The following is a 23,213-nucleotide window of genomic DNA, read 5'->3' as shown; positions in this document are numbered from 1 at the left end:
GTGATTTTCGTTGAAATAGAAATTATTATTTGCTTACAGCTATCAAATAGATTTTTGCTATTTTGATTAAAACTTGTTAATCAAATTAATAAATTTTTTCTAAATATCTTAAATATCCGGATCACTCACATATACAATGAATTGAACGATAAAAATAATACAAACTCAACTAAGTTTCCTGTCTTTCAACTAAAAAAAATTATGCAAATTAAATTAAATTGTTTATTCAAATATAAAACAAAGATGAAGTAATTACAGTTATCATAAACTTTATGAATAACTCTGTAATTGGTTCAGATTTTCGTAAAAATATTTTTATTAATATCGATAAGAATACGTTTACCTACTATCACAACATATCGATAAACAAGAGTAGAGTGATTTTTATCATCGAAACTTTTTAAAAGCTGTAAGCTGGAAGTAAAAATCTTGTTTTTTCTGAGTTAGTTGTAGAACTATTGATGCACGAGTTATCATTGTGATGTAGAAGGATGTCAATGTACTGACTGAAGGATATGAAGTGAATTGAATTTCATTGCATTTCAATTTGATCAAAATTTGTTGAAATGATACGAATGTGTCAACATCTGTATCACTCTCTTTCACTCCTTCCCTATTCTTTCGAGAACGAAGCTAGCTCGGCTTTCGCTGAGCGAATTGACACTTTTGATGTCCTAAACGTACATGCTCTCAAATTTATCGAAAAAAATTATACCACCTAAACTAGTATATTCTTATTTTAAATATGATATTATCCTTAGAATCCACACTAGAATATATTTAAATCAACTTTTAAAAAAGTTCGAATCCTGCGAATCTCACTTTTTAAATTTTCGAAAAGGAAAATTATATTCTCCTAAAATGAAAACAATTTTCCGAATTGACATCCTTATGGTGAGTTAACATACGCAACAGTTTTGGAAAAAGTTCCATATTCTTATCAAAATGTTACAATTTTCAAACAAATTTCAAGAAATACTCTCAAAAAAGCATTCAAAGAAATCGGTGGTACACCAAAAATTAAAAGTGGTCCTCCACAAGAGGAATTAACTCCAGAGTCTCATCACACTTTTCAATGCTCGATTTTTAAAAACTGTTTAAAAATGGAGCTTATATTGAAATAGTGTAGAGACTAAAAATTACCACAGACTATTTCAGAGGATTGAGTTGCCACTCAATCCTCTGAAAAGTCTGAGGTAATTTGCAAAATTAATTTTGAATGTTCAGAATTCTTATGAAAATTACAAATGTGGGGTTCAAAAATTGTATTGGACTCTCAATATGAATCCAAAACAATTTCAAATCAGTTACAATGCAGTTATTAAGGCAGCAAAATTTCTGGGAATTTACAAAGAAAAAGATAAAAGTAATCCAAAAGCATATTATGTGGATTATGAAGCAATTCTTCCAAATACAATCAAAAAAAAAAAAAAGGCATTGGGGCTTCCAGGCGCGTTGCGCCCTCTAGCCCCGAAGATGTTTAGTATAAAACCGCTTTTTAACTTCACTTAAAATGCCACGTAAGCTACGTAAGAATATACGTAAGAGGAAGAGAGCATTGAAACATCCAATAGTAAAACTGACACCACAACAACAGTTGCAACAACAAATGCTGAATGACCCCACTATGTTGCAACAAATGTCAAGCAATCCTATGCTTTTAAACCGAGTTGTTGGTGCACAGAGTGGAGGTTTAAGAGCGGCACTTTTAGCGAAAATGGCAGGCTATGGTGGAGCTGCAGACGGAACAGCCTATAACCCTCAAAGTCAAATGAATTTGAGTTCACTCAAAAATCAAATAGCAGATGTCAAAAAGTCAAACATAGACATACAGAAACAAATAGGTGAAAACGAAAAGAAACTAGAATATGACAGACACACAAAGAAACTCAATGAGTTAAACGTAGAGAAAAAGAAGAAAGAAGAACAACTGAAAGAACTAAGTACAGAGGAATATGTGAAAAAAGTGTCAGAAAAAGCAGCAGAAGTAGCAAAAATGGAACAAGATGTTGTAAATTTGAAAAACCATACTACTCAATATAAAATACTGAAAGATGAAGAGATAAAACAAAAAGCCTGAAGACATATATGGATAGCGATGAGTATAAAAAGGAAGTTGAAGCAAATGTAAAGGCAGAAAAACTTTTACAGTTGCAAAACCAAACCGTACAGTATGAAAACTTAGCACACAAGAAAGTAAAAATAACGACGCAGCCATGCAAAAGGCAATGAAAAGCGCAGAATATATAAAAGCTAACAATGACTGGTTAGATGCCCAAGCCAACGCTAAAGCAGCCCAGCTTATAGGGTCAATAAGGACAAAAATACAAGCGGATGAAGACAGTTCAAATGAAACTTTAACAAATGCTGACTTTAAGAACGCCTTCGAAGCTCTTCATAGTAAGGTGAAACAAGTGAACGACTTCTCATCTGGAAAGAAACTGAAGTCTGAAGGTTTCGACAAAGAGTTAAAAGAAGTAGCACAAAATATGACGAAAATAACAGATGCAGCAACGAGACAGGCAGTTCAAAGTGCCTATGACGCCGTTAGAGCAACTGTTGTGAAAAGTCAAGAAAAAGAGTTACAACAGACCAAAACAGACCTAGTAAATGCTTTCTTAAAAACGAAAAGTCAGGTAGGACATTACGCTGCAGATGGAACATATGTGCCAGCTGGTGGAACTTATATACCACCAAACCCTCCAAGAGAAGCACCTGCACCAGGACTACCTAACACATTTACATCGTCACATGGACATAGACACAGGCATGCACCAAAACCAGCACAGCAACCACCTCCACAACCAGCACAACAACCACCTCCACAACCAGCACAGCAACCAACAGTTCAAAACCCTGCACAACAACAACCACAAACAGAGCAAGGACATAAAAGAAGTAGAGAACAAGGAAACCAAGAATTCTTAAAAATGCTTAAAGAAGACTATGGTTACCCAGATACTATTGACTTTAGTGACAGATATAAAGAAGCTATTAGAAAGTTCAAGGATGGAAATACTGACCCGAACCTATTTAGCTTTATGGCTCTGCACCAAAGGGGATATAATCTCAAACCTGGAAAATACAAGCTCGCTAAGGAATATGATTTAATAGCATATCATCCAAATGACATGAACGAATTTACTCCGAGATATTTGATGTCAGAGCTAAATGACAATTTAACTCTCTTCATGAAACGCGTAAAAAATAGAGACGGAACGAAAGAAGAAAGGTTTATGAGTCCGGATGACTTAGAAAGGGAACTTGTTGAAAACGGTCTCGGAATATATGAAATGCCAGCAGATGAGGTACAAGAAACTCCACAGGAAGAAGTTCAGATACAACCAGACATGGAAGAAATAGTTCAGCAACAACAGCTAGAAGAGCCTGAAGGAAACGAACAAGTCCCTCCTTTGGAAACTAACTTCACAGAACTAGATGAAGATTTGGAACAGCCGAAAAATCTTGACCCTCAACAAGTGTATGCGGGGAATATGGAATCTTTCCAAGAGTCTAAGAAAAATTCGGCTGACATAGTAGAAGAATATCGAAAAATGTTCGCCGACATACAAAAGACTCCAACATCAGATGAAAATATTCAGCATAGAATGGAAGTACTGAAAGAAAATGTACGCAAATACAACAATCCTTTTTACTTACGAGCATTTAACGTTCAATCTTCGGATGAACTCGGTGAAAATAAAAGGTTAAATTTCAAGAAAACATATAGAAATGAAACATTGTTTAAAGTTCATTCAGAACCTAACCAAGATGGAAACAAACCTACTTTTGTTTCTGCAGACGATGGAACTACAATGAGATGGGGTCATAAAGCTAATCCGGATAGGTGGTTCATAAACTTACAACCACAATTCCAAGAAGTTGTAGACGCAATGGAAGTCAATGGTGAACCAGATATAGCTGGTATTTTAAGCGCGGCTTTAATGCCATTGAAAGATATGAAACATGCAGATATTTTGGACCAGTATGAAATGAACATGGCTGATGGAAATATAACACCTGACGTTCTAAAACGTTTATCTCAAAGAACTACACAGAACCATAGAGATGGTATATTTGGTGAAGAGTTTAGAAAGAAAGTTAGGGAGAGCGAAGGAAGAGAACCTATTGTACATGACCTTGCAAATGAAAGTTTGCAAAATGTCATAAAAACTTACTTTGCAGACGATGAACTGAGAAGGGATGAATATTTAAGAAAACTCAAATGGACAGTACCAAATGAAATGTTAGTATTGAAAAACATGTTCCTTGACAAAATAAAACCAACTACAGAAATAAACGACGCAAGACTGAAAGATTGGGTAAAAGCTTTCCCATTCACAAAAGATATAGTTGGTAACATGGAAAGAAAACCAGAATGGCTACAAAAAACATATATTTGGAAACGAGCTTATTCCATATGGACAGGCACTGTTTGAAGAGCTTGAACCGGAAACTCAGGAAAGAGTCATGCAAACAATAAGCGACGACTCAAATACAAACTATGACAAACTCTTTCTAGGATATAGGTTACCTGAGATGGGCGACCAGAGCCCAAAGGCAAAAAGGACATGGGAAATTTACAACATACTAGGTGAACATGAGGCAAAGATGCAACAACTTGAAGCAGAGGGCAAGTTACCAAAAGCGACACCAAAGAAGAAGAGAAGAGTAGAACAAAGTGAAAGTAGTGAAGAAGTAACTTCATCTAGTGAAAGTAGTGGCAATGAAGGAAAAAGAAGAGTTAAAAACTCAGTCAGGAAGAAAAGTAAAGCTTGGTCCACGTGGGTTCTATTATGACACATAAACCCAACTATTCTATATTTTTACCCATATGAAATGTACGCCGCTCAGAATATAACGCCAACAGTTTTGGATGCCATGAATGGAAATGTTTCCGAATGGTATAACGAATGCGACAATGCCATTAGAAGGTCAGAAATAGTTCCTGGAACTTACGAATATACAACTGCTGTTTCTTATGGAAACGTAGGTGAGTTTGGAGAAGGTTCTTCAACAACAGTAGATATTGCTTGCGACAGGTTTCATATAATTTCTATTGACAACTCTTTCTTATACGTGGAACAAGACATTGAAATAAAACCTTCTGCCAAGTTGTCTGACAAGAAAGGTTGCAATGGAATTTTCTATGTCGGATACCAATATGCTCCAGAAGTTTTCATGGGATATAAGATATATTCTAACTCTGACTTAGTTCAAACAGTAACATGGGCAAACTATGAATGGTTCGCTTTAAGAAACTCAGTACAACCACAAGCTAGAGAACAAACAGACCAGTATGCAACTATTGAGAAAATAAGAAGACTTGACCCTAACGTTCCAGGAGTTTATGTTGACCTTTCTGGACAAACTGCAGCAGCAGTAACCAAAGTAAAACTGAAACTTAGAGTTCCTTTGTCATCTTTCCTCATCTTCAGGTTTTTAAGATACTTGCCAAACTGGGCAGGAAAAATTTCTATCGAACTTACTCCAAGCAAAAATAACTTAGTCATTGCACCAACACAAGACCCATTCACTCTTACAGACGTAAAGGGAGCAAATCAAACGTCATTCGCCGAATTTTGCAAAGACAAAGTTGACTTAGACTTTGGTTTCTCAAACCTCAACACTGAAGTAAACTATTATTTCAATGCTGCTGGAACTGCTTGGGACCCAGTTAAGTTCACATGCGAAAAATTTGAATGCAAGAGAATAGAAAGCAGACTTGCAGTCTATATGTTGGACCCAGATATTTCAAATGCTTTAGCTGCCAAATATATTGCAGTTCCACTTATGTTCCCTATACACCAAATATCTGTCAAAGACTTTGCAGGTGAAGTTGGAAACCAAAGTGCTGACCCAGGTGCAAGAACAGATATTGCCTTAACAACTGCAATGAAACATGCAGATACTATGTTTGTACTGTTCAGACGAACTATAAATGACTATTCTTGTTTCTACAACCCTGGTATTAAATATCATATAAACATAGATGGCAAATATTATCCAAGAGAAGAATATTCTACAGTTGAGGATATGAGGTCATACAACTTGACATTAGATGCTATGAACTTTAACAACAACTTCACAACAACCATTAACCCTGAAATGCAAAGTTCTATTATGCCATATGTGAAAGTATGGACTCATGCAGGAGGTCAAAAAACTCAATATACAAATGGAGACCGTTCAAACTTTTGGCTTGGCATTCCATTTGCTGACTCAGAAGACTTTATGGGTGGTATTTCAACTGTTGGTACAGTTCAAATACAATATACTGGTGACAGAGACGGTCCAGATGATTGAAAGCAAAGAAGTTTACAAAACCAATAGCACTTTTCACGGAAGATGCTCTTTTGAAGATTCGTTCGATGAAACCTGCTGGGGCTCCTCAGATTGGTATAACGACAGCTTCCATCGAGCAGATTTTGGCAGCAGGTCAGTAAGTTGTTCTTGAACTGACTTCTCTCCGTCAAATATTGACAGTACGCCAGTTTTGATATAATATTGTATTATAAACTTACCTTTAGAAATATCGGTCAGTTTTGTTGTTATATTTTGTCTGCTTCAAGAACTTTCACCATCTCGGTTATACCAACTTTCTTTGCTTTATGAAAATATTTTGGTTCAGCAAAGACTGCTATTCTATAACATTTTCCATTGTTTGTATAAAGAACTATTCTATCAATGAACTTGTATTGTTTGTGTGTGTAAACTTTGTTTTGCTTCAATTCGAAGAGATACTCAAATACGTCCATCTTTTTATTCTAAGTAAAATGTCATTCCGAAAAATAGAAGCGTAAGTGTTTCAAAAGGTTTAATGGCGATGGCAGATGTGAAGTTAAATTCACCAACTCAAACAAACAGTCAAAGTGTTGTTGTCAATGTCAAAGACAGAGATGTTGAAGTGGGGAAACCATACGAAGACGAAGATGGTATAACAATAGTTCCTGTAAAAGAACCAACATACCCTGAAGTTAGCAGAGACTTAAGTTCTGTTGCAGATATTCGAAACGACTACCAACAACTTAAAGACAAACTAAAACTCAGGAGAAGATTTGTCAAGCTTTAGGTCTAATGTTAAACTTGGTCGAACACAACCCTGTAAAAGTGAACTCATATGTCATCGCACCTCATGAAGTTTTGAAAGAACTATTGAAACTTTTGACAGAGGCAGACGATATAAACATCAAAGAAATAGAGCCGACATTGCTTGCTGTGGTGTTTCATATAATGTCATTGACAAGATATACGTTATGAAAGGAGGTGAAACGTTGAACTTAAAATATAGTTTCCCAGACGTCATAAAAATATTTGACGACCACAACATTTCATTAAAGTTTGTTTGCTAAGTAAAAATGTCAAAACTTCTTGAAAGATGTTTGAAGAAAAACAATATAGACTTTATTTCATGTAAAGGACTTTACACACTTTTGAACGATATGAAAGACCCTGTTTTGTTTGTTCGTGTAGACAAAGGAAAGTTCTATGTCTTTACAAAATATTTGAACTTCTTAGACAGAGAACTTCAAGAAACGTCATGTGAAAGTTTAGATGAAGTTCTTCTCACTTTCAGAAAAACTTTTAAATATATGTAAATGGCAGAAGACATAGTGGTTTATACTATTACGACTAAAAACCCTGAGTCATATAATTCTATAACAACAAACTTACAAAGTCCTCAGGACGATATTGTAAACTGACCTTAAACACGATGACGACTAAAGCCTGTTTTGCTCTTTTTGACACCAGAAGACTTTGTGTTGTGAATGGTAAAAAATACTCCTTTGAAGATACTTACTCAGATATACACCAACAGGTTTTGTTGACTTATTTAATACTTTAAGGACGGATGTAACATGTGCTGCAACTAGAGCAGGTTTCATTATGTTTGGATGTCCGACTGAGTTAGTATAAACGATATGAGCTATAATACAAAACTTATATCTGGTTTTTACTACCAACAGTTTCCTATAACAGGAAAAGGTGTCATACAAGGAATGTCTGTTCCATTGACTTTAAGTACACCTATTTTATATATTGTTTCAAACTTAGGTTCAAAGTGCTATTCGAATGTCGACAGAAACTACTATGACAAAAGATACTCATGCGTATAAACAACACTTTCTCTGCTGGTTTGCCTATTGTTCATTCGAATGCAGAGTTTTCAGCTTTAGTAAACTCAAACACTTTAGCAAAACATAAACTTAACCTTAGTTGACGCAACTTTGTTCCTGTAAAACTTTTATGTCCTATGTATTTGTCAATGACGGCAGAAAGTTTCGAATTGGAAGATGCAACTGTGAAAGTATTGTACTACAAGAACAACTTCAACAACAAATAGCTCAAGAACAACAAATGCAACAAATGGAACAAATGCAACAACAAAGTCAAGAATAAAAAAATATTTTTTTTTATTTTTATAAAAATGTACAGAATAGACGTTTCAGATTTTTATGACTTCCAAGCCTTCAGAAATATGTGTCCATTTAGAGACTAAACAAAGCAGTCGAGAATTTGAAACGTTTAGTCATTTATGTCGACTCTGCCCCAGAATGTTATGTCATGAAAGAATGGGATGTAGTCTTTAACAAACCAAGAGCAACAATAGTTTCAGAACAAGAATGTAAACAAACTTAAGAAAATAAAAGTCGTACAAGTTGGTATGAAGATGTTAGATGCTTGGGATATCTTATTGTCAAAGTTAGAAGATTTTTCAGTTCGTGGTATAAAGTTCTATACACCATCTCCAAACTTCTATTCTATCTTCACTGGATATAAATACGAACAAGTAGAATGGAAAGAAAATGTTATAGAAGCTTGGTTAGACCATGTCAAAAAATTATATGCAATGGAAACGAAAGAGTCTATGAGTATATCTTATGTTTGTTTGCAAACATCTTACAACATCCAAGTGCTAAAAATGAAACTGCTTCTCATTGTAATTGGAAAACAAGGAACAGGTAAGAACACTTTCTTTACAGATATCTTATGCAAACTGTTAGAAGGTTATTCGAACCCGAATATGACAAACTTAGAAAACATCTGCGGTAAATTTAACTCTTCAATAGAGATATGAAACTTATAGTATGTAACGAAACTTCAAAGTATAGATACAACAAAGGTTTTAAACTCAGATGCTTTGAAGAGTCTTATAACAGACAAAGTTTGGAGTTGTTGAAAGAAAATATAAAGACCAAAGAGTTTGTGAAAATGTTGCAAACTTCGTCATGGTTTCAAACAATGCTGTTCCGATGAAGTTAGAAAGTTCTGACAGAAGATATGTAGTTGTCAGAACGTCAGAAGCTCATATGCAAGATACAGAATATTTTGACGACTTAGCAGAAACTTTGACACCTAACTTTTACAACCACTTGTTCTCATATTTCATGACATTAGATATTTCTAAGTTCAATCCAAGACAAATTCCACATACCGAAGAGAGACAAACATTGTTAGAAGCAAACAAGAGTGTATATGAACTGTTCATAGATGAAACTGACTTTGAGTGTTTAGATGAAAGGTCATTGTACGATTCGTATAAACAGTATTGTCAAGAGTATGGTAAGATGACAGCGTCTAAACGAACATTCTTGGCAAATGTCAAAAGTCTTTTAGACGTACAGAATGGTGTATATACAAAGAAAAATTTTTCTGAGTAAATTTTAAAAAAAAATATTTTTTTATCCGATAGAAAAGATGACGAAATTCATCTCAGTAAACAAGTACATGTCAGGACTTAAAGAAGAACTAGACCCATTCACATATTTGAATGTTTACTTCTACCATTTTGAAAAGTCTACATTTGACAAAGTTTGGAACATCGAACCAGTTAAGTTTGCTATTGTGACTAAAAATGGTGCGAAATTTGAAGACTTAGACATCGAAGGTTTGTTAACAGTCAAAGAAAGTTTTGACAGAAGGTTTTCAAACCTTAAAGAAGGCAAAGCATACAAACTTGTTATACCTTATGAACCAAAGAAAGCAGACGACTATGAATATTATGAGTCTAAAGTTGTAGAAGTTCAAGGTAAATTGGGTAAAAAGATTTTAGAGTCTAAGCCGGTGTTTGCTCCTAAAGAGGAAGAGAACATTGACATTGACCCAGAAATGTTCTAAAAATAAAATTTTATTTTTACATGTCATATCTCCCCTTCTCTGGCTCTGGTTCTTTCTTCTCTTCTTCTACTTTCTTTTCTTTCTTTTCTCTCTTCTTCTTCTCTGGTGGAGTTATGTCAAACTTCTCAGAACCATATTTTTGTAAAAGGTCTTTGTCCTTTAATAGCTCTTCTATTCTGTCTTCTATTTCATTTTCAAGAACAGCGCATGTGTCTTCTTTGCATTCTAAGAAGTTTTGTTGGACTTCATCTCTCCAAGAGGCGTCATCTCTGTCAACAAGTCTGTCATTGACAAATTTTAAGACTTCTCTGCTTAATGTTTTATGGTTCTTGTCATATTCCCAGAAACAGAACTTTAGAACAAATTCACCTTTCTTGTTTACACTATGTAAGATTTTATGGTCGACAGATGTTTTGCTGTCGAAAAGCTTGTCTCGAATATAGATAGCGAAATCGCTAGACATTTCCTAAAAGATAAAAATTTTAATTTTTCTAAAAATATGTTAGAAAAAAAGTTTGCTGACATTGACAAGAAATTTGAGAATGTTTTAAATAAGAACAAGAGGAAGTTGGAAAATGCTCAGATAAAACCCATACATGACAAGTTCTTATTTGCTCAGAATGGTATAACAGGTCTAATTGCACCGCCTGGGTCGGGTAAGACTTTCACTTATCTTAAAATGGCTGCACAACAACAAGAACTAGATGAGAAGAACCCATTCTATGAGTTAGTAGTCATTTGTAGTACTTCTGGTCAATTTGACCAAACCGTCAATTCGTTCAAAGATATTATAAAAAAGTCTAAGTTAGTATGTATAAAAGACTCTGAGTTGTTAGATTGGATAAAGAAGTACCAAAGAAGAGTTTTGAAGTACAATGCTATAAATGAGTATGTCAATTCTAAGTTTAAAGACCCAAATGAGGAAATGCAGAGAATATTAGAGAAGAAACACTTCAGAAACAAACAGAAAGAGATAGAATACATTTCGAAGAAATTGCAATCTTACGATTGGAAGACTTACCCTCACAGATGTCTTCTTATCTTAGACGATTTCGCTTCTCATCCTTTGTTAAAGAACAGAGAACAAGACATGTGTCGAATTCTTAAGAAGCTCAGACACTTTAACATTTCAGTTGTCATTTGTGTACAGACAGCCAAGAGTTTAAGTAAGGATGTAAAGAGAATACTTACTGATATCATACTTTTCCCCGGATTGTCCGAAGACGATTTCATGGAACTTATGAAAGAGTCCATGGCAGGTAAGTTTGACAGACATGAACTATGGGAGAAGTACAAAGTCATACAAGACCCTCATACTTCTTTCAGAATTCACATCTACGCAAACAAAGTTCAAATTGTAAAAAGTCAAGCGTAAAAATGTAAGTGTTTGAGTCTTAGTCTGTTGTGGTGCTGGGGCTGTCGGTTCTTCTGGCTTTGGAATGGACTCGGTTGGTGGTACGTCGGACATTCGTTTGTGTCCTGTCGGAAGGAAGGACTTTTCCTGTCGGAAGGAAGGACTTTTCCTGTCGGAAAGAAAAACTTTTCCTGTCGGAAAGAAAAATTTTTCCTGTCGGAAAGAAAAATTTTTCCTGTCGGAAAGAAAAATTTTTCCTGAAGGTCGGCCAAAAAGTTCTCAATTTTCGAAAATTTGAATGGTTTACGGACGAACAACTGGAAAAATTTTTCCTGTAGGAAGGAAAATTTTTTCCTGTAGGAAGGAAAATTTTTTCCTGTAGGAAGGAAAATTTTTTCCTGTTGGAAGGAAAAACTTTTCCTGTAGGAAGGAAAATTTTTTCCTGTAGGAAGGAAAAACTTTTCCTGCCAGAAGGAAGGACTCGGAATGCCAGAAGGACTCGGACAAGACAATTTACCATCTAGAGCTACCTGAGCCATCTTTGGTGTCAAGCTTGAAAAATAAATGGTTCATTTACTCTTCCTCTTTGAAGTTATCGAAATACTCTGTTATCTTTTCCTTCAGTAGCGGTAAGTCTTCTTTGAATGTAAGTATTGTACAACCTTTCATATCATAGTGTGTTTGAGGTAACGTATCTTGAACTATCCGTTTAACATCTTCATTCGGTGTCATTGAAATCGGTAAGTTTTCGCGATAGAACCAATTTCTGTCAGATTTGTAAATCTTAGCTAAGTCGTAAAAGCTTTTGTTGTTTCTTCTGACTAAATGCAACATAACCATATCTCTGTCTTCTTCATTTTCCATCTCTTCAGTGTAAATCATATACTTATAGTTCTTTTCCTTTCCTTTTGGTACCGAACGTGGTATTCTTTTCTGTATGTTTTTGTCTTTTGCTTCAAGCTTGTTCTCTAGCTCTTCACGTTCTTGTCTATGAAGTTCATCTAACATCATGAAAATATAACAAGCATAGCGAGGTGAAGCCCACATTGCAACAGCATTTACAAGAAGTCTATGTACATACCAACCTCTCAAACCATTTGGCAAATTTTGACGATTTTCGTACGGAATCTCGACCCGCGGTTTTCTACCGGTCGCAAACATATGAGGAAATTCTTCTAAAAGTTCTTTTGTCTGTTGGTTTTCAAACCAATGACGTGCTTGCTTTGTAGAACGAAGAGCATTCAAAATACTTTGCATTTGGTACATGTCATCTTTGACCGAACGAATGAGACGGAGTTGTTTGTTATACTGTATGTACTCGTATTCTTCATTTATATCTTCATGAACGATAGCAGTTGTTGTGTTCTCTGTTGTTGTCATATCTGTCTTTACATACAAAATAAAAAAAATATTTTATAAAAACTAACGCTATTTTCTATCTTGTATAAAAGACCAAAAATAAACGCTTTACATGTATTTTTCAGCAACTTCGTCAAATAATTTTATAGCTTTGTCGATCTCATCTACTTCAAACGTTTCTTTACCTCTCGTGGGAGCACCATACATTTTCTCAAACTTTTCAAGTAGTTCTGTTTCAGCAGCTCTCATATCGTTAACAAACGCAACCTTAACTCTATTGACTATACTGTCATATCTTTGAGTTATATTAAATGTTCTTCCTATCTTATATCTCTTTGTATTGAAGTCCTTCGGTTTCTGAACGATGTAAAGTAAGCCTTCACTGCAACGTTCCGTATCGAATGAACCATATGTTATGAAATTATATCCAACAACTGGGTCAATCCAGAACAAAACTACTGGTATAAGACTTTTGTCTATAAGATATGTTCTTGTTCCATAGAATCTTACCGATATCATAAGCTCAGGATTTCTTGTCAAAATTTTCTGAGTTGAAGCATTTTTAACCCAGTCGTGTGCTTTCTTTCCTTCAGATAGTGTTAAAATGTCTGACAAAGAATATTTTTTGTATTTCTTTGAGTATCTTACGTTTAAATCACCTATTCTAACCACCTTGGTCTCATTGTCTATCTTTTTAACTGTTTCAAACTCAGTGTTTGTCATTTCCTGTTCTTACATACAAAATAAAAAAATAAAAAAAATAAAAACTAACGTTGTTTTTTTATCTTGTATAAAAGATATGATTTCAGGGATTTTTTTGACGAAGTGCAAAAGTTCTCTTCGTCAAAAAAATACAGTTATATCATGAAATTTGGTCATTTTTTCACGATTTTCATGAGTTTTAGGCGACCCCGGGAAAAGTCGGGGTCGCAATTTTTTACGATTTTCATAGAGTTTTGGCGACCCCGGTTTTTTCCCTACTCGCATTTTTTTACGATTTTCATGAGTTTTAGGCGACTACGGTTTTTACAGGGGTCGCAAATTTTTACGATTTTCATGAGTTTTAGGCGACTACGGTTTTTTCCGTACTCGCAATTTTTTACGATTTTCATGAGTTTTAGGCGACCAGGGTTTTTTCCGTACTCGCAATTTTTTACGATTTTCATGAGTTTTAGGCGACCAGGGTTTTTTCCGTACTCGCAATTTTTCACGATTTTCATGAGTTTTAGGCGACCAGGGTTTTTCTCCCACTCGCAATTTTCCACGATTTTCATAGAGTTTTTTCACGATTTTCGTACGGAATCTCGTTCCTCGGTTTTCCGAGGGTCGCATTTTTTTACGATTTTCGAATGGAATCTCTACCCCGGTTTTTCTCGGGGTAGCAAACATATGAGGAAATTCATGAAATTTGGTCATTTTTTCAGCAAAAATATATTTTAGGCGAACCAGGTCCCTCGGTCCCTCGGTCCCTCGGTCAAATGAACTTCTCTGAAAAAGTGTGACAACATGACATTTTGACAACAACACAGGAAATATACTTCATCGTAAATGTTTTGTCAAGACTTTCATCGTAAATGAGCGTAAATCAGGCAAAAATATATTTCTACCATAACTATTTACAAGCGCTTTACATGGTATATGTTGTGATGGTTCATGACTTTAAACAGTTTTGTAGCTTCTATTTCTTCACGAAGGATATCAAAAGTTTTAACGATACCGAAAGTTTCTTTATATTTCTTCTTGACATCTGAAAGAAGGAAATCGTTAGCAGTTGGATAGTTTTTTGTTCAGAAATGTCAACATGTCCATTTTATCTTCTGCTGGTTTCTCTGCTTCTTTCTTTAAGTCAGTATAGTCTTTTCGCATACGTTCTATCTCTTTGACGGAGTAGTTATATTTCTTCATTGCTGCTTTACATTTTGAACATTGTGGGTTCATTTTAGCATTGTACATTGAAACCTTACCTGCAAGTATGACTAAGGCGTAAATGGTTTTCTTTAACTCAAAGGCTGCTGGTTTTATTTGTCCGTTCCATACTTTACCTCTTCTATCTTTATCTCTTATCTGCCATACACATTTTGCAACTAACGAAACAAAGTTGTCGTAGGTCTTAAATTCTTCAGATTTATATATGTCAATGAAATATACCATATCGCAGTCTTTGTGGTTGCAATGAAATCCAAGAAACTCATAGTTTACCTTTCGTATGAACTTCTTTATTTCTACTGAGTCAGTTGGTTTCACTTCTATTTCATCGAATTCTGGAATAGTAAGCTTTTGTTGTTGTATTTCAGGAAGTTTAGGTAGATGGTCAATAATATCCTGCATTTCATAAAGATACTGTTCATTTGTTTCATCTTTTGCACTACAGTCTAAATCTCCTTGGAGAAGTTCTTGCTTTATCTTCTGGATTTCTGTTTCGAAAGTATATGAAGAAGGAATGAAGCTTTTCATCTCTACTAACATAGATGTTGGGTTCATGACTAACGAGTTTGGTGCTGTTGTTGCTAACATGTTCTTACAATAAAAATAAAAAAATATTTTTTTTTAAAAAACTAAAATATATTTTTGCCGAATTCAAGAGTTTTGTGTGTTTTCTACGGTGGAGCCAAAAGTGGTTCGACCTCAAAACAAGCATTTCGTGAAGAATATACCACCCGCCGGAATTCCGCGGGTTGCTTTTTATACAAAACATTGACGAAGAAAGTCTTGACAAAACAAGCATTTCGTGAAGAATATACCACCCGCCGGAATTCCGCGGGTTGCTTTTTATACAAAACATTGACGATGAAGAAGTCATGACAAAACATGTACGATGAAGAAGTCATGACAAAACATTGACGATGAAAGTCTTGACAAAACAAGCATTTCGTGAAGAATATACCACCCGCCGGAATTCCGCGGGTTGCTTTTTATACAAAACATTGACGAAGAAAGTCTTGACAAAACAAGCATTTCGTGAAGAATATACCACCCGCCGGAATTCCGGCAGGTGCTTTTTTTATACAAAACATTGACGATGAAGAAGTCATGACAAAACATGTACGATGAAGAAGTCATGACAAAACATTGACGATGAAAGTCTTGACAAAACAAGCATTTCGTGAAGAATATACCACCCGCCGGAATTCCGCGGGTTGCTTTTTATACAAAACATTGACGAAGAAAGTCTTGACAAAACAAGCATTTCGTGAAGAATATACCACCCGTCGGAATTCCGGCAGGTGCTTTTTTTATACAAAACATTGACGAAGAAGTCTATTTCCTGTGTTGTTGTCAAAATGTCATGTTGTCACACTTTTTCAGAGAAGTTAAAATGACCGAGGGACCGAGGGACCGAGGGACCTGGTTCGCCTAAAATATATTTTTGCCGAATTCAATAAAAAGAAATGGTTCATTTACTCACAATATTTTTGTACAAAACGACCCCAAACTTTTAACCTCTCTTCTGTAGCTTCTAATGAAACTTTAGCGAGTTCATATTCTCTAAATTCTCTCTTTAAATCTTCTTGTTCCCATTGGTCTAGTTCGTATGGAGAGTCTCTATAACCAGAACATATCTCATGTTCATGTTCTATTTGTTTTTCATGCATTTTTCTAACTTCTTCTTCGAACAAAGGTTTAGCATTCTCTGCTGTATCTTCAAGTTCTTCTTCATCTAATTTCTCATGAACTTTCTTGTCTATGGAGTCCATAATTTTTCCAACTGCTATGCAATATTTTGGAGAAGCCCACATTGCTATATAGTTTACGAGTCTTGGGTCTACATACGTTCCTCTAACCTGTTTGATTTCATCGGGAATTCCTGCATGAACTGTGTATAAAAAGCAACCCGCGGAATTCCGCGGGTTGGTATATTCTTCACAAAATGCCTTAAAATACTCTTCCCAGGACTTATTTTCCAACAACCTTCTAAAGTCTTTCCTAAACTGCTGACAGATCTTTGTTGCATTTATATAACCATCCTTGTCTCTACGTAAGACTTCAATACCGTTGTAAGTGCCTTTTGTGAATGTTTCGCCATTAGATTTGTTCGTGAACGTTTTTGCTTCGACTGTCATACTGTTCTTACAATAAAAATAAAAAATATTTTTGTGGCTTAACCGTCGGACATTCGTTTGTGGCTTAACCGTCGGACATTCGTTTGTGGCTTAACCGTCGGACATTCGTTTGTGGCTCGACCTCAAAACAAGCATTTTGTGAAGAATATACCAACCGCCGGAATTCCGGCGGTTGCTTTTTTATACAAAATTCAACGGGTGAAGTTTATTTCCTGTGTTGTTGTCAAAATGTCATGTTGTCACCATTTTCAAAAAGATGTTAGTTGACCGAGGGACCGAGGGACCGAGGGACCTGGTTCGCCTAAAATATATTTTTCAATACTTTTTCAGCACTTTTCCGTAGTTGTATATGAAAGACAATTCGAGATAAAAGTCATAGTACAATGGTATAATATGCTGCACACCGTTTGTTGTGAACCAAACTTGAAAGTCAGAGAAACTGTTACTAGGTGGTTCGTAGAATTTAGAAGCAAAGTCATAAAAGTCCTTACCGATACATAGAAAACTGTTGTTGCTTGAACTGAAACTTGCATGACACATGACATTTTGAGGGTCGAACACGTTTCTATAAACTGTCAAATCTGCTGGTGGAAGTATAAATTTAAATGGACCATCTGGTGGCAATGGTTCGTTCTGGTTTAGTAACCGAAGAAATTGTGCCCAAGAACGTTTGTCTACTCCCCAATATAAAAACTCTGTATCTCTTGGAGGGTTAATTTCAATCTTTTGAAATGAAACGGTGGAATTCATCTTGTCGTATTCTAGTTTTAGATAGTATGTTCCATTTAGTAAAGAGTGGTATTTTTCTTGAAATTCCCAGTAGTATTTGTTTATTTGAGTTTGAAAGTCATTTAGAGTTTTTTCAAGACTTTCGTCTGAACGAACTGTAAAGATTCTCATTTCGTCAAATTTTTCTATTAGACCGTCAGAACCTTTATACTGACCGTGAAAATATACTGCGAACATAAACGCGTTAGTTCTATTTGAAAACAAAACTCTTCTAAATCCTATTGCCTTTGCATCTGAAGGACTTTGAAGCCAACGAATTGGATAGTCAAACCTGTAAGCTCCGGATGAAATTTCTTCATCTGAAATAGTCCTACCAGCGTTTGTAAAGATATAGTCTAACGGTTTTGTATCTGCTGCTTTTGTTCTTTGTTTTTCAACCTGAAGCATTTTATATATGTAAAAATATACTGTTTTAAAAATGTTTTTACTTCATGCAATGTTTTATTTCATGCAATGTTTTATTTCTGTGCCGTCTTCAAGTACGGCCCAGTACTTACGCTTGGAGAGAACATGAACTTCGGAAAATACCTTGTCTAGCTTAAAAAGGCCCATCTTTTCACCGACCATTCCCATTTCAATGAGTTTGTTATACCCTTCTTCGTTCGTCATGAGTGCATCGATGTTCTCATAGTATACCTTCACTTTGGATTTAACTTCCGAGAAAAATTTGTTGTAGTTGTCAAGGACTGCCTTTGCGAACTGAGGATAAGACCAATGTTCGACAATAGGTTTTACTGTGGTTACTGAGCCACCTTGACCTTGAGTAAATTCGTATTTCAAAACAAAAGGGGAGAACCTTTCAACAAAGTTGTCGACCTTCTCATAGTGTTTACTCTTCATCTTTTGAGGTTTCTTAATGGAATACCCCCATGTCGAATTCATAAGCAATTTGAGTGTCATTGCAAGTTTGGGGTTTGAAGCTTTCCTAATATCATAGAGTTGTTGTATGACTTTTCCAACTGTATAGTTCTTTCCCGGGAACTCACCGTCTTCGTTTGGAATTCCAGTCGGGATATATTGGACGAACCTCATGTACGCAGCGTTAAGGTCGACATAGTATATCTTTTCGTCTGAGTCGAACTTGTCGCATCCAATCGGCCCAGTTCGTGGAAATTCAAGTGAGTCTCTTATCTTCTGAGAAACTTCGCCTGTTATCTCATAAACATCGTCGAAGCAACCTGTTTCATATAAAATTTTCTGACCTAACTCAGAAGCTCTCCAATACAATTTGACGTCAATCGGATGTCTCAATGGAAGTTTGTTTATAGCATCTTGAAGTTCTTGCAACCTCATTGGAAGTTCTTCTGGTTCAGGTTGGTATCCGAACAATCCAACTCCTTTTGGAGCTGTGTACTTCTTTTGTACTATAACTTTGTCTGGAACAACTTTTGGTCTTGCTAACAATGAAAAGTTTGTTTCGTCTTTTGGTACAAAAGTTTCTGTCAGCTTGTCATCTGGAATTGGTTCCAACAAGCCTTTCTCGAAAAGAATGTTAACAGCTTTGACAATGTTGCACTTGCCTTTTCCGAACAATGGGTTTGTAAGACTTTCGTTCAACATGAAGTGGTTGTGGACAAGTACAATCTTCAACCATGGCAATTTGAAGTCAACAACATAGTCGTCATGTGAAGAACCTTTCTCAGTCGGTATGTTGACTCGGATATTGACATTTGCCAACGGTGCAATCTTTGCCAATTGACTTCTAAGAATGTACCTTGTTTTCACACATGACTCAAGATACTTCATTTTCTCATCTGTAACAAGACCAGAGTTCCTGAGACATGTAAGAATACAAGGTTCATTGACAATTGTTTCAATTGAATTGTAAATTCCATACCTTGTCAAGTCAATGTCAGACTTATTTCTGAACGGGAAATACCCAGCATGTTGTCTGACTGCTTGAGGGTTAGGTTGGTACCATTCAAACTTCACGCTTGCAATTCCTTCAATCGCATTCAAAATATCTGAGTCGGAGTCAAACATTTGTTCTCTCTTTGTAGTCTTGAAAGCGTCAAGAAGTTGTGCGGCTGTTGTGACATTGCCATGTGCATAGTAAATGTGACCATCTAAATCTGTTACGGTTAGTCTGAGATTGTATCCTTTCTTATTTCCGTCTTGAATTGCAGCAAGTACTCCCATGAAGCCTTCTTTGTTCTTTCCTTCGTCAAAGTTTACTGTAAAGGTTCGACCAGATGTAATTTTACTTCTAACTTCACGATACTTTTCATATGCATATCTTGTTCTTTCCATGGGAGCATGTGCGTCTTCACCCTTCCCTTTTTTCCTCCTCAAAGGATGCAATTGTTCGTCATGTTTCCAGTAGAATCTGGCAAAGCCGTCGTGTCCATCAACCTGTGGCTCATTAACATTGAAAGGCATGTCCATAAGACGTTCTTCTTCTAACCTCTCAAGTCTGTTTGGATAATTTGCACGTGCTGTTTCCAAGTCCATTTCATAGCGAAGACCAGACAGTTTGTCATAGACTTTTATTGGCTTTCCCTTCCTATATTTAAACTTCTTTGAAACTCTCCAACCATATCTTTCTAACTCTGCTTTTATTCTAGCAGATTTTCTGTCCATTCTATACGGGGGCATTTTTATAAAAATAAAAAAATATTTTTTTTCTTTACTTTACATAACCACGCTGCTATCATAAGCTTTGACGCCAACCATACCAGCTAATGAAGGTTGACTTTTTTTAGTCTCCAAACTAAACTTTGGTTTTGGTTTATCTTCAGTTTTTGGCTCACCTTCTTCTATCTGTTTTTCTTCTTCTATTGGTTCCTTTGACTTTACCTCACTTGCTTGAACAGTTGTGTCGTCAACATCTTCATAAATATCATATGCCATTTGTTTCTGTTTTCCTTTCAACTTTTTGTGTTTGTTGTAAAGTTTAGAATATTTCGACTCTAAGTCAATGAGATGTTCTATAATGAACTGTTGGTCAGTGAAGTAAACTTTTTCATCTGTTGTCTCGAAAATTCCTTCAGACTTCAATATTTTATTTGTGAGAGTCTGTTTCTTTTTTGAGATACTGCCGTTCCATTTTTATGAAAAGTGACTTTGTAGTTAGGTTTGTATTTCCAGACCTCACACTTTCTATTATTGAATTTTTCTCTTCATCTGTAAGTTCTTTGACAGGTTTTGACAATGGTTCTGAACTTTTTGTTTGTGGTGTCAAATCTACCGTTTCAACTTCTTCGGTCATTTCATCTCAGTAAAAAATTTTAGTTTGGTTTGTTTTCAACTGGTTGTTGAGGTTTTTTAAGTCGGTCTAAAACTTCCTGAGGTATAGGAAGAACTTGACAAACACGTGGTTGTGTAACTGCTGGAAGCCGACAAATCCATCTTGAGCCCATTTGTCTCAATGCTGTATTGTTCATTTCATCTCAGTAAAAAATTTACATTCCCCACGTTTGAGGCGGTTGCGGTTGGTTGTTGTTTACCCACTGTTGTGCATGGTTATATCCTCTGTTAAAGAATCTTTCACCTTGGTCCATGTAGTGCCTGCTTGGTTATAGTAGTCATTTGCTTTGTTATAGTAGTTTCCTGCTTGTCTTCCTACATTGTCCATCCATCCTTGAACTTTTCCTCTTGTTTCAGGATTTGGAATAAGATTTGCTGCATCTCGTGCTACTCCCAACCTTTCTGTACAGTTTGTATAATAGGTTGTGCTTTCTCTTTCAGTATACCTAATGTACTCAAAATCTTCCTTCCAATTCCAAATGCACCTCTGGCTAGTGTTCCCACTGCGGGCAAAAATCTAGATGCGACTCCTGCTAATGCGCCAAATAAACCCATTTCTTATGGGTTAAAAATGACGAATTCAAACAAGGACCCGTATGTTTCTAAAGCAACAAAGAAAGCACTCATGGTAAAAATCTTTAGTTCAACACCAAATGCTTGGTTTATGGATATCTTGGAAAACATTCCGAGGTATAGAGAAGATGGACCACCATACTGGCTAATATTTGTCGGTCAAAACACAAGATACTGTGAAGCCATACCATTATGGTCCAAAAATATTTTAGATGTGAAAACTGCTTTGACAATATTCGTTGACAAATACCATCCAACAAAACTGACATCTGACTGTGAAAGTTCTTTCAAATCAGACGATATTAAAAACTATCTGCGTTCAAAAAATGTAAACCAATATTTCATTGTCGACCAAAACCATTCTGCTCTTGGTGTCATTGACAGTTGTATAAAAATCTTAAGAGACTTAAACCAACCACAAGGTGGTGAAGTAATGAAATGTCATATGACGACAAGTATAGACACTTCTCCATGGCAAAGATGAGACAAGTTTTAAATATTTACAATAACCGTAAACAAAAAGGTTTGGGAAACCACTCCCCCGAAGAAATGAAAAACAACCCGACTTAGAGAAAGACTATATATTTAATAGTTTAGTCAAAAGAGACAAACAAGAAAGAATGCCAGGCTTCAAACTTAAGAAAGGTGACAAAGTAAAAATAGAAATACCTAAACGCGACCCATATGAAAATACTATTGACTATGACAACAATGGGAACCGACAGGTACTCACATTCGTGTTCGTAAAAATAGAAGAAAGTATACAAGAGAATATTATGAAGTTTTAGGCAAACATGGCAAAATGTACAGACTGCAAGCAGAAGATAAAACTACTATTGTCAGACCTCGTTTCAAACTTGTTAAGGTTCAAGGTGGTATACTTTCAAAGACAGTTCCTAACAAATATAAGACAACTCCTGACGAATATGCTAAAGAAGTTGAAAATGACGACTAAGCATTTCTATACCATGCGTAAACTGTCATGTAAGGTGGCATGTAGTCTTTACTTTGTCCCGTTGTTTGCGTATACCCTGAAACAAATGTGTATGGTTTCCTCTCCCTGTGTCATCCCAGAAACAATTTATAGCAAACTGAACGTCGTCTTTAACATCATATCCTTTACCTTTTGTCATTGCTGACCAATCCCAATATCTATGCTTATGCCAACCTGCTTCAGATGTACTTAAATTATGTAGTGACTGTGCGCAGGTAGGTTTTCACCTGAAATCGTTTTACTTCCACCTGTTTCCTTTGAAGAGTTTGCACAATACAAAAACCTGTCGACTATTTGAGTCCAAGTTCCAAAACCAAGTACTACTTCTGGTCTGGTAGAGTTCATTGACGTATAAATAGAACCTATAGGATATACTGTTTGAAGTATTTCTGTCTTTAATGTTTGAAGCTCTGTTTTGTCTGCTTTTGTATTCCTTAACTCTGTAACACCTTTCTCAAGCTCTTTCAACTGTTGTCCATCTTCCATTAAACCTCTGGTATGACTTGAAACCGTTTGTGTCAACATATCTACAGTTTCTTTGTCAGCTTTCTTTTCAACATCTGCTTTTGTTGCATATGTTGCATCTGCTCTGTCATGTTCTTCTTGAACTTTTTCAATGACATACTCTTTGTCAGCTTTGTTGTCAACATCTGCTTTTGTTGCATATGTTGCATCTGCTCTGTCATGTTCTTCTTGAACTTTTTCAATGACATACTCT

The 23,213-nt window shown here is 35.7% G+C and overlaps 11 protein-coding genes and 5 pseudogenes across 16 annotated transcripts, besides 1 other annotated feature; 7 read left to right on the top strand and 9 right to left on the bottom strand.

Annotated features, from left to right (window-relative positions):
- Nucleotides 1-1,513: 1,513 nt before the first annotated feature.
- Nucleotides 1,514-1,766, top strand: TVAGG3_0645630 (protein of unknown function, DUF4106 family; the record flags this gene model as incomplete). The annotated part of the gene is made up of 1 exon (XM_051241431.1): nucleotides 1,514-1,766. A coding segment is annotated over one exon (253 nt), but the record flags the coding sequence as incomplete, so codon positions are not given.
- A 322-nt stretch (nucleotides 1,767-2,088) lies between these two features.
- Nucleotides 2,089-3,160, top strand: TVAGG3_0645620 (annotated as a pseudogene). Its single transcript has one exon. A coding segment is annotated over exon 1 (1,072 nt).
- Nucleotides 3,161-3,758: 598 nt separating this feature from the next.
- Nucleotides 3,759-23,188: a mobile genetic element.
- Nucleotides 4,840-6,446, top strand: TVAGG3_0645610 (annotated as a pseudogene). Its single transcript has one exon. A coding segment is annotated over exon 1 (1,607 nt).
- Nucleotides 8,641-9,662, top strand: TVAGG3_0645600 (annotated as a pseudogene). Its single transcript has one exon. A coding segment is annotated over exon 1 (1,022 nt).
- TVAGG3_0645590 (protein of unknown function, DUF4108 family) lies at nucleotides 9,700-10,119 on the top strand (the record flags this gene model as incomplete). Its single annotated transcript, XM_051241430.1, has 1 exon — nucleotides 9,700-10,119. One exon carries the CDS (start codon nucleotides 9,700-9,702, stop codon nucleotides 10,117-10,119), a length of 420 nt encoding a protein of 139 aa, XP_051088017.1.
- TVAGG3_0645580 (uncharacterized protein) lies at nucleotides 10,136-10,582 on the bottom strand (the record flags this gene model as incomplete). Its single annotated transcript, XM_051241429.1, has 1 exon — nucleotides 10,136-10,582. One exon carries the CDS (start codon nucleotides 10,580-10,582, stop codon nucleotides 10,136-10,138), a length of 447 nt encoding a protein of 148 aa, XP_051088016.1.
- On the top strand, nucleotides 10,619-11,113 carry TVAGG3_0645570 (P-loop containing nucleoside triphosphate hydrolases family; the record flags this gene model as incomplete). Its single annotated transcript, XM_051241428.1, has 1 exon — nucleotides 10,619-11,113. A coding segment is annotated over one exon (495 nt), but the record flags the coding sequence as incomplete, so codon positions are not given.
- TVAGG3_0645560 (uncharacterized protein) lies at nucleotides 11,399-11,587 on the bottom strand (the record flags this gene model as incomplete). Its single annotated transcript, XM_051241427.1, has 1 exon — nucleotides 11,399-11,587. The coding sequence occupies one exon, from the start codon at nucleotides 11,585-11,587 to the stop codon at nucleotides 11,399-11,401; it is 189 nt and encodes a 62-aa protein (XP_051088014.1).
- On the bottom strand, nucleotides 12,047-12,481 carry TVAGG3_0645550 (uncharacterized protein; the record flags this gene model as incomplete). The annotated part of the gene is made up of 1 exon (XM_051241426.1): nucleotides 12,047-12,481. One exon carries the CDS (start codon nucleotides 12,479-12,481, stop codon nucleotides 12,047-12,049), a length of 435 nt encoding a protein of 144 aa, XP_051088013.1.
- Nucleotides 12,941-13,264, bottom strand: TVAGG3_0645540 (organellar and viral DNA polymerase type B; the record flags this gene model as incomplete). The annotated part of the gene is made up of 1 exon (XM_051241425.1): nucleotides 12,941-13,264. A coding segment is annotated over one exon (324 nt), but the record flags the coding sequence as incomplete, so codon positions are not given.
- On the bottom strand, nucleotides 14,543-15,346 carry TVAGG3_0645530 (annotated as a pseudogene). Its single transcript has one exon. A coding segment is annotated over exon 1 (804 nt).
- On the bottom strand, nucleotides 16,231-16,893 carry TVAGG3_0645520 (uncharacterized protein; the record flags this gene model as incomplete). The annotated part of the gene is made up of 1 exon (XM_051241424.1): nucleotides 16,231-16,893. The coding sequence occupies one exon, from the start codon at nucleotides 16,891-16,893 to the stop codon at nucleotides 16,231-16,233; it is 663 nt and encodes a 220-aa protein (XP_051088011.1).
- TVAGG3_0645510 (uncharacterized protein) lies at nucleotides 17,209-18,069 on the bottom strand (the record flags this gene model as incomplete). Its single annotated transcript, XM_051241423.1, has 1 exon — nucleotides 17,209-18,069. The coding sequence occupies one exon, from the start codon at nucleotides 18,067-18,069 to the stop codon at nucleotides 17,209-17,211; it is 861 nt and encodes a 286-aa protein (XP_051088010.1).
- TVAGG3_0645500 (DNA/RNA polymerases family) lies at nucleotides 18,124-20,067 on the bottom strand (the record flags this gene model as incomplete). The annotated part of the gene is made up of 1 exon (XM_051241422.1): nucleotides 18,124-20,067. The coding sequence occupies one exon, from the start codon at nucleotides 20,065-20,067 to the stop codon at nucleotides 18,124-18,126; it is 1,944 nt and encodes a 647-aa protein (XP_051088009.1).
- TVAGG3_0645490 (uncharacterized protein) lies at nucleotides 20,910-21,065 on the bottom strand (the record flags this gene model as incomplete). The annotated part of the gene is made up of 1 exon (XM_051241421.1): nucleotides 20,910-21,065. The coding sequence occupies one exon, from the start codon at nucleotides 21,063-21,065 to the stop codon at nucleotides 20,910-20,912; it is 156 nt and encodes a 51-aa protein (XP_051088008.1).
- Nucleotides 21,500-22,329, top strand: TVAGG3_0645480 (annotated as a pseudogene). Its single transcript has one exon. A coding segment is annotated over exon 1 (830 nt).
- Nucleotides 23,189-23,213: the final 25 nt, after the last annotated feature.

The sequence above is a fragment of the Trichomonas vaginalis genome, chromosome III (assembly GCF_026262505.1).
Source record: "Trichomonas vaginalis G3 chromosome III, whole genome shotgun sequence".
NCBI lineage: Eukaryota > Parabasalia > Trichomonadida > Trichomonadidae > Trichomonas > Trichomonas vaginalis.
Note: the sequence above shows the minus strand (reverse complement) of the source record. Positions and strands in the feature narration are given on the sequence as shown.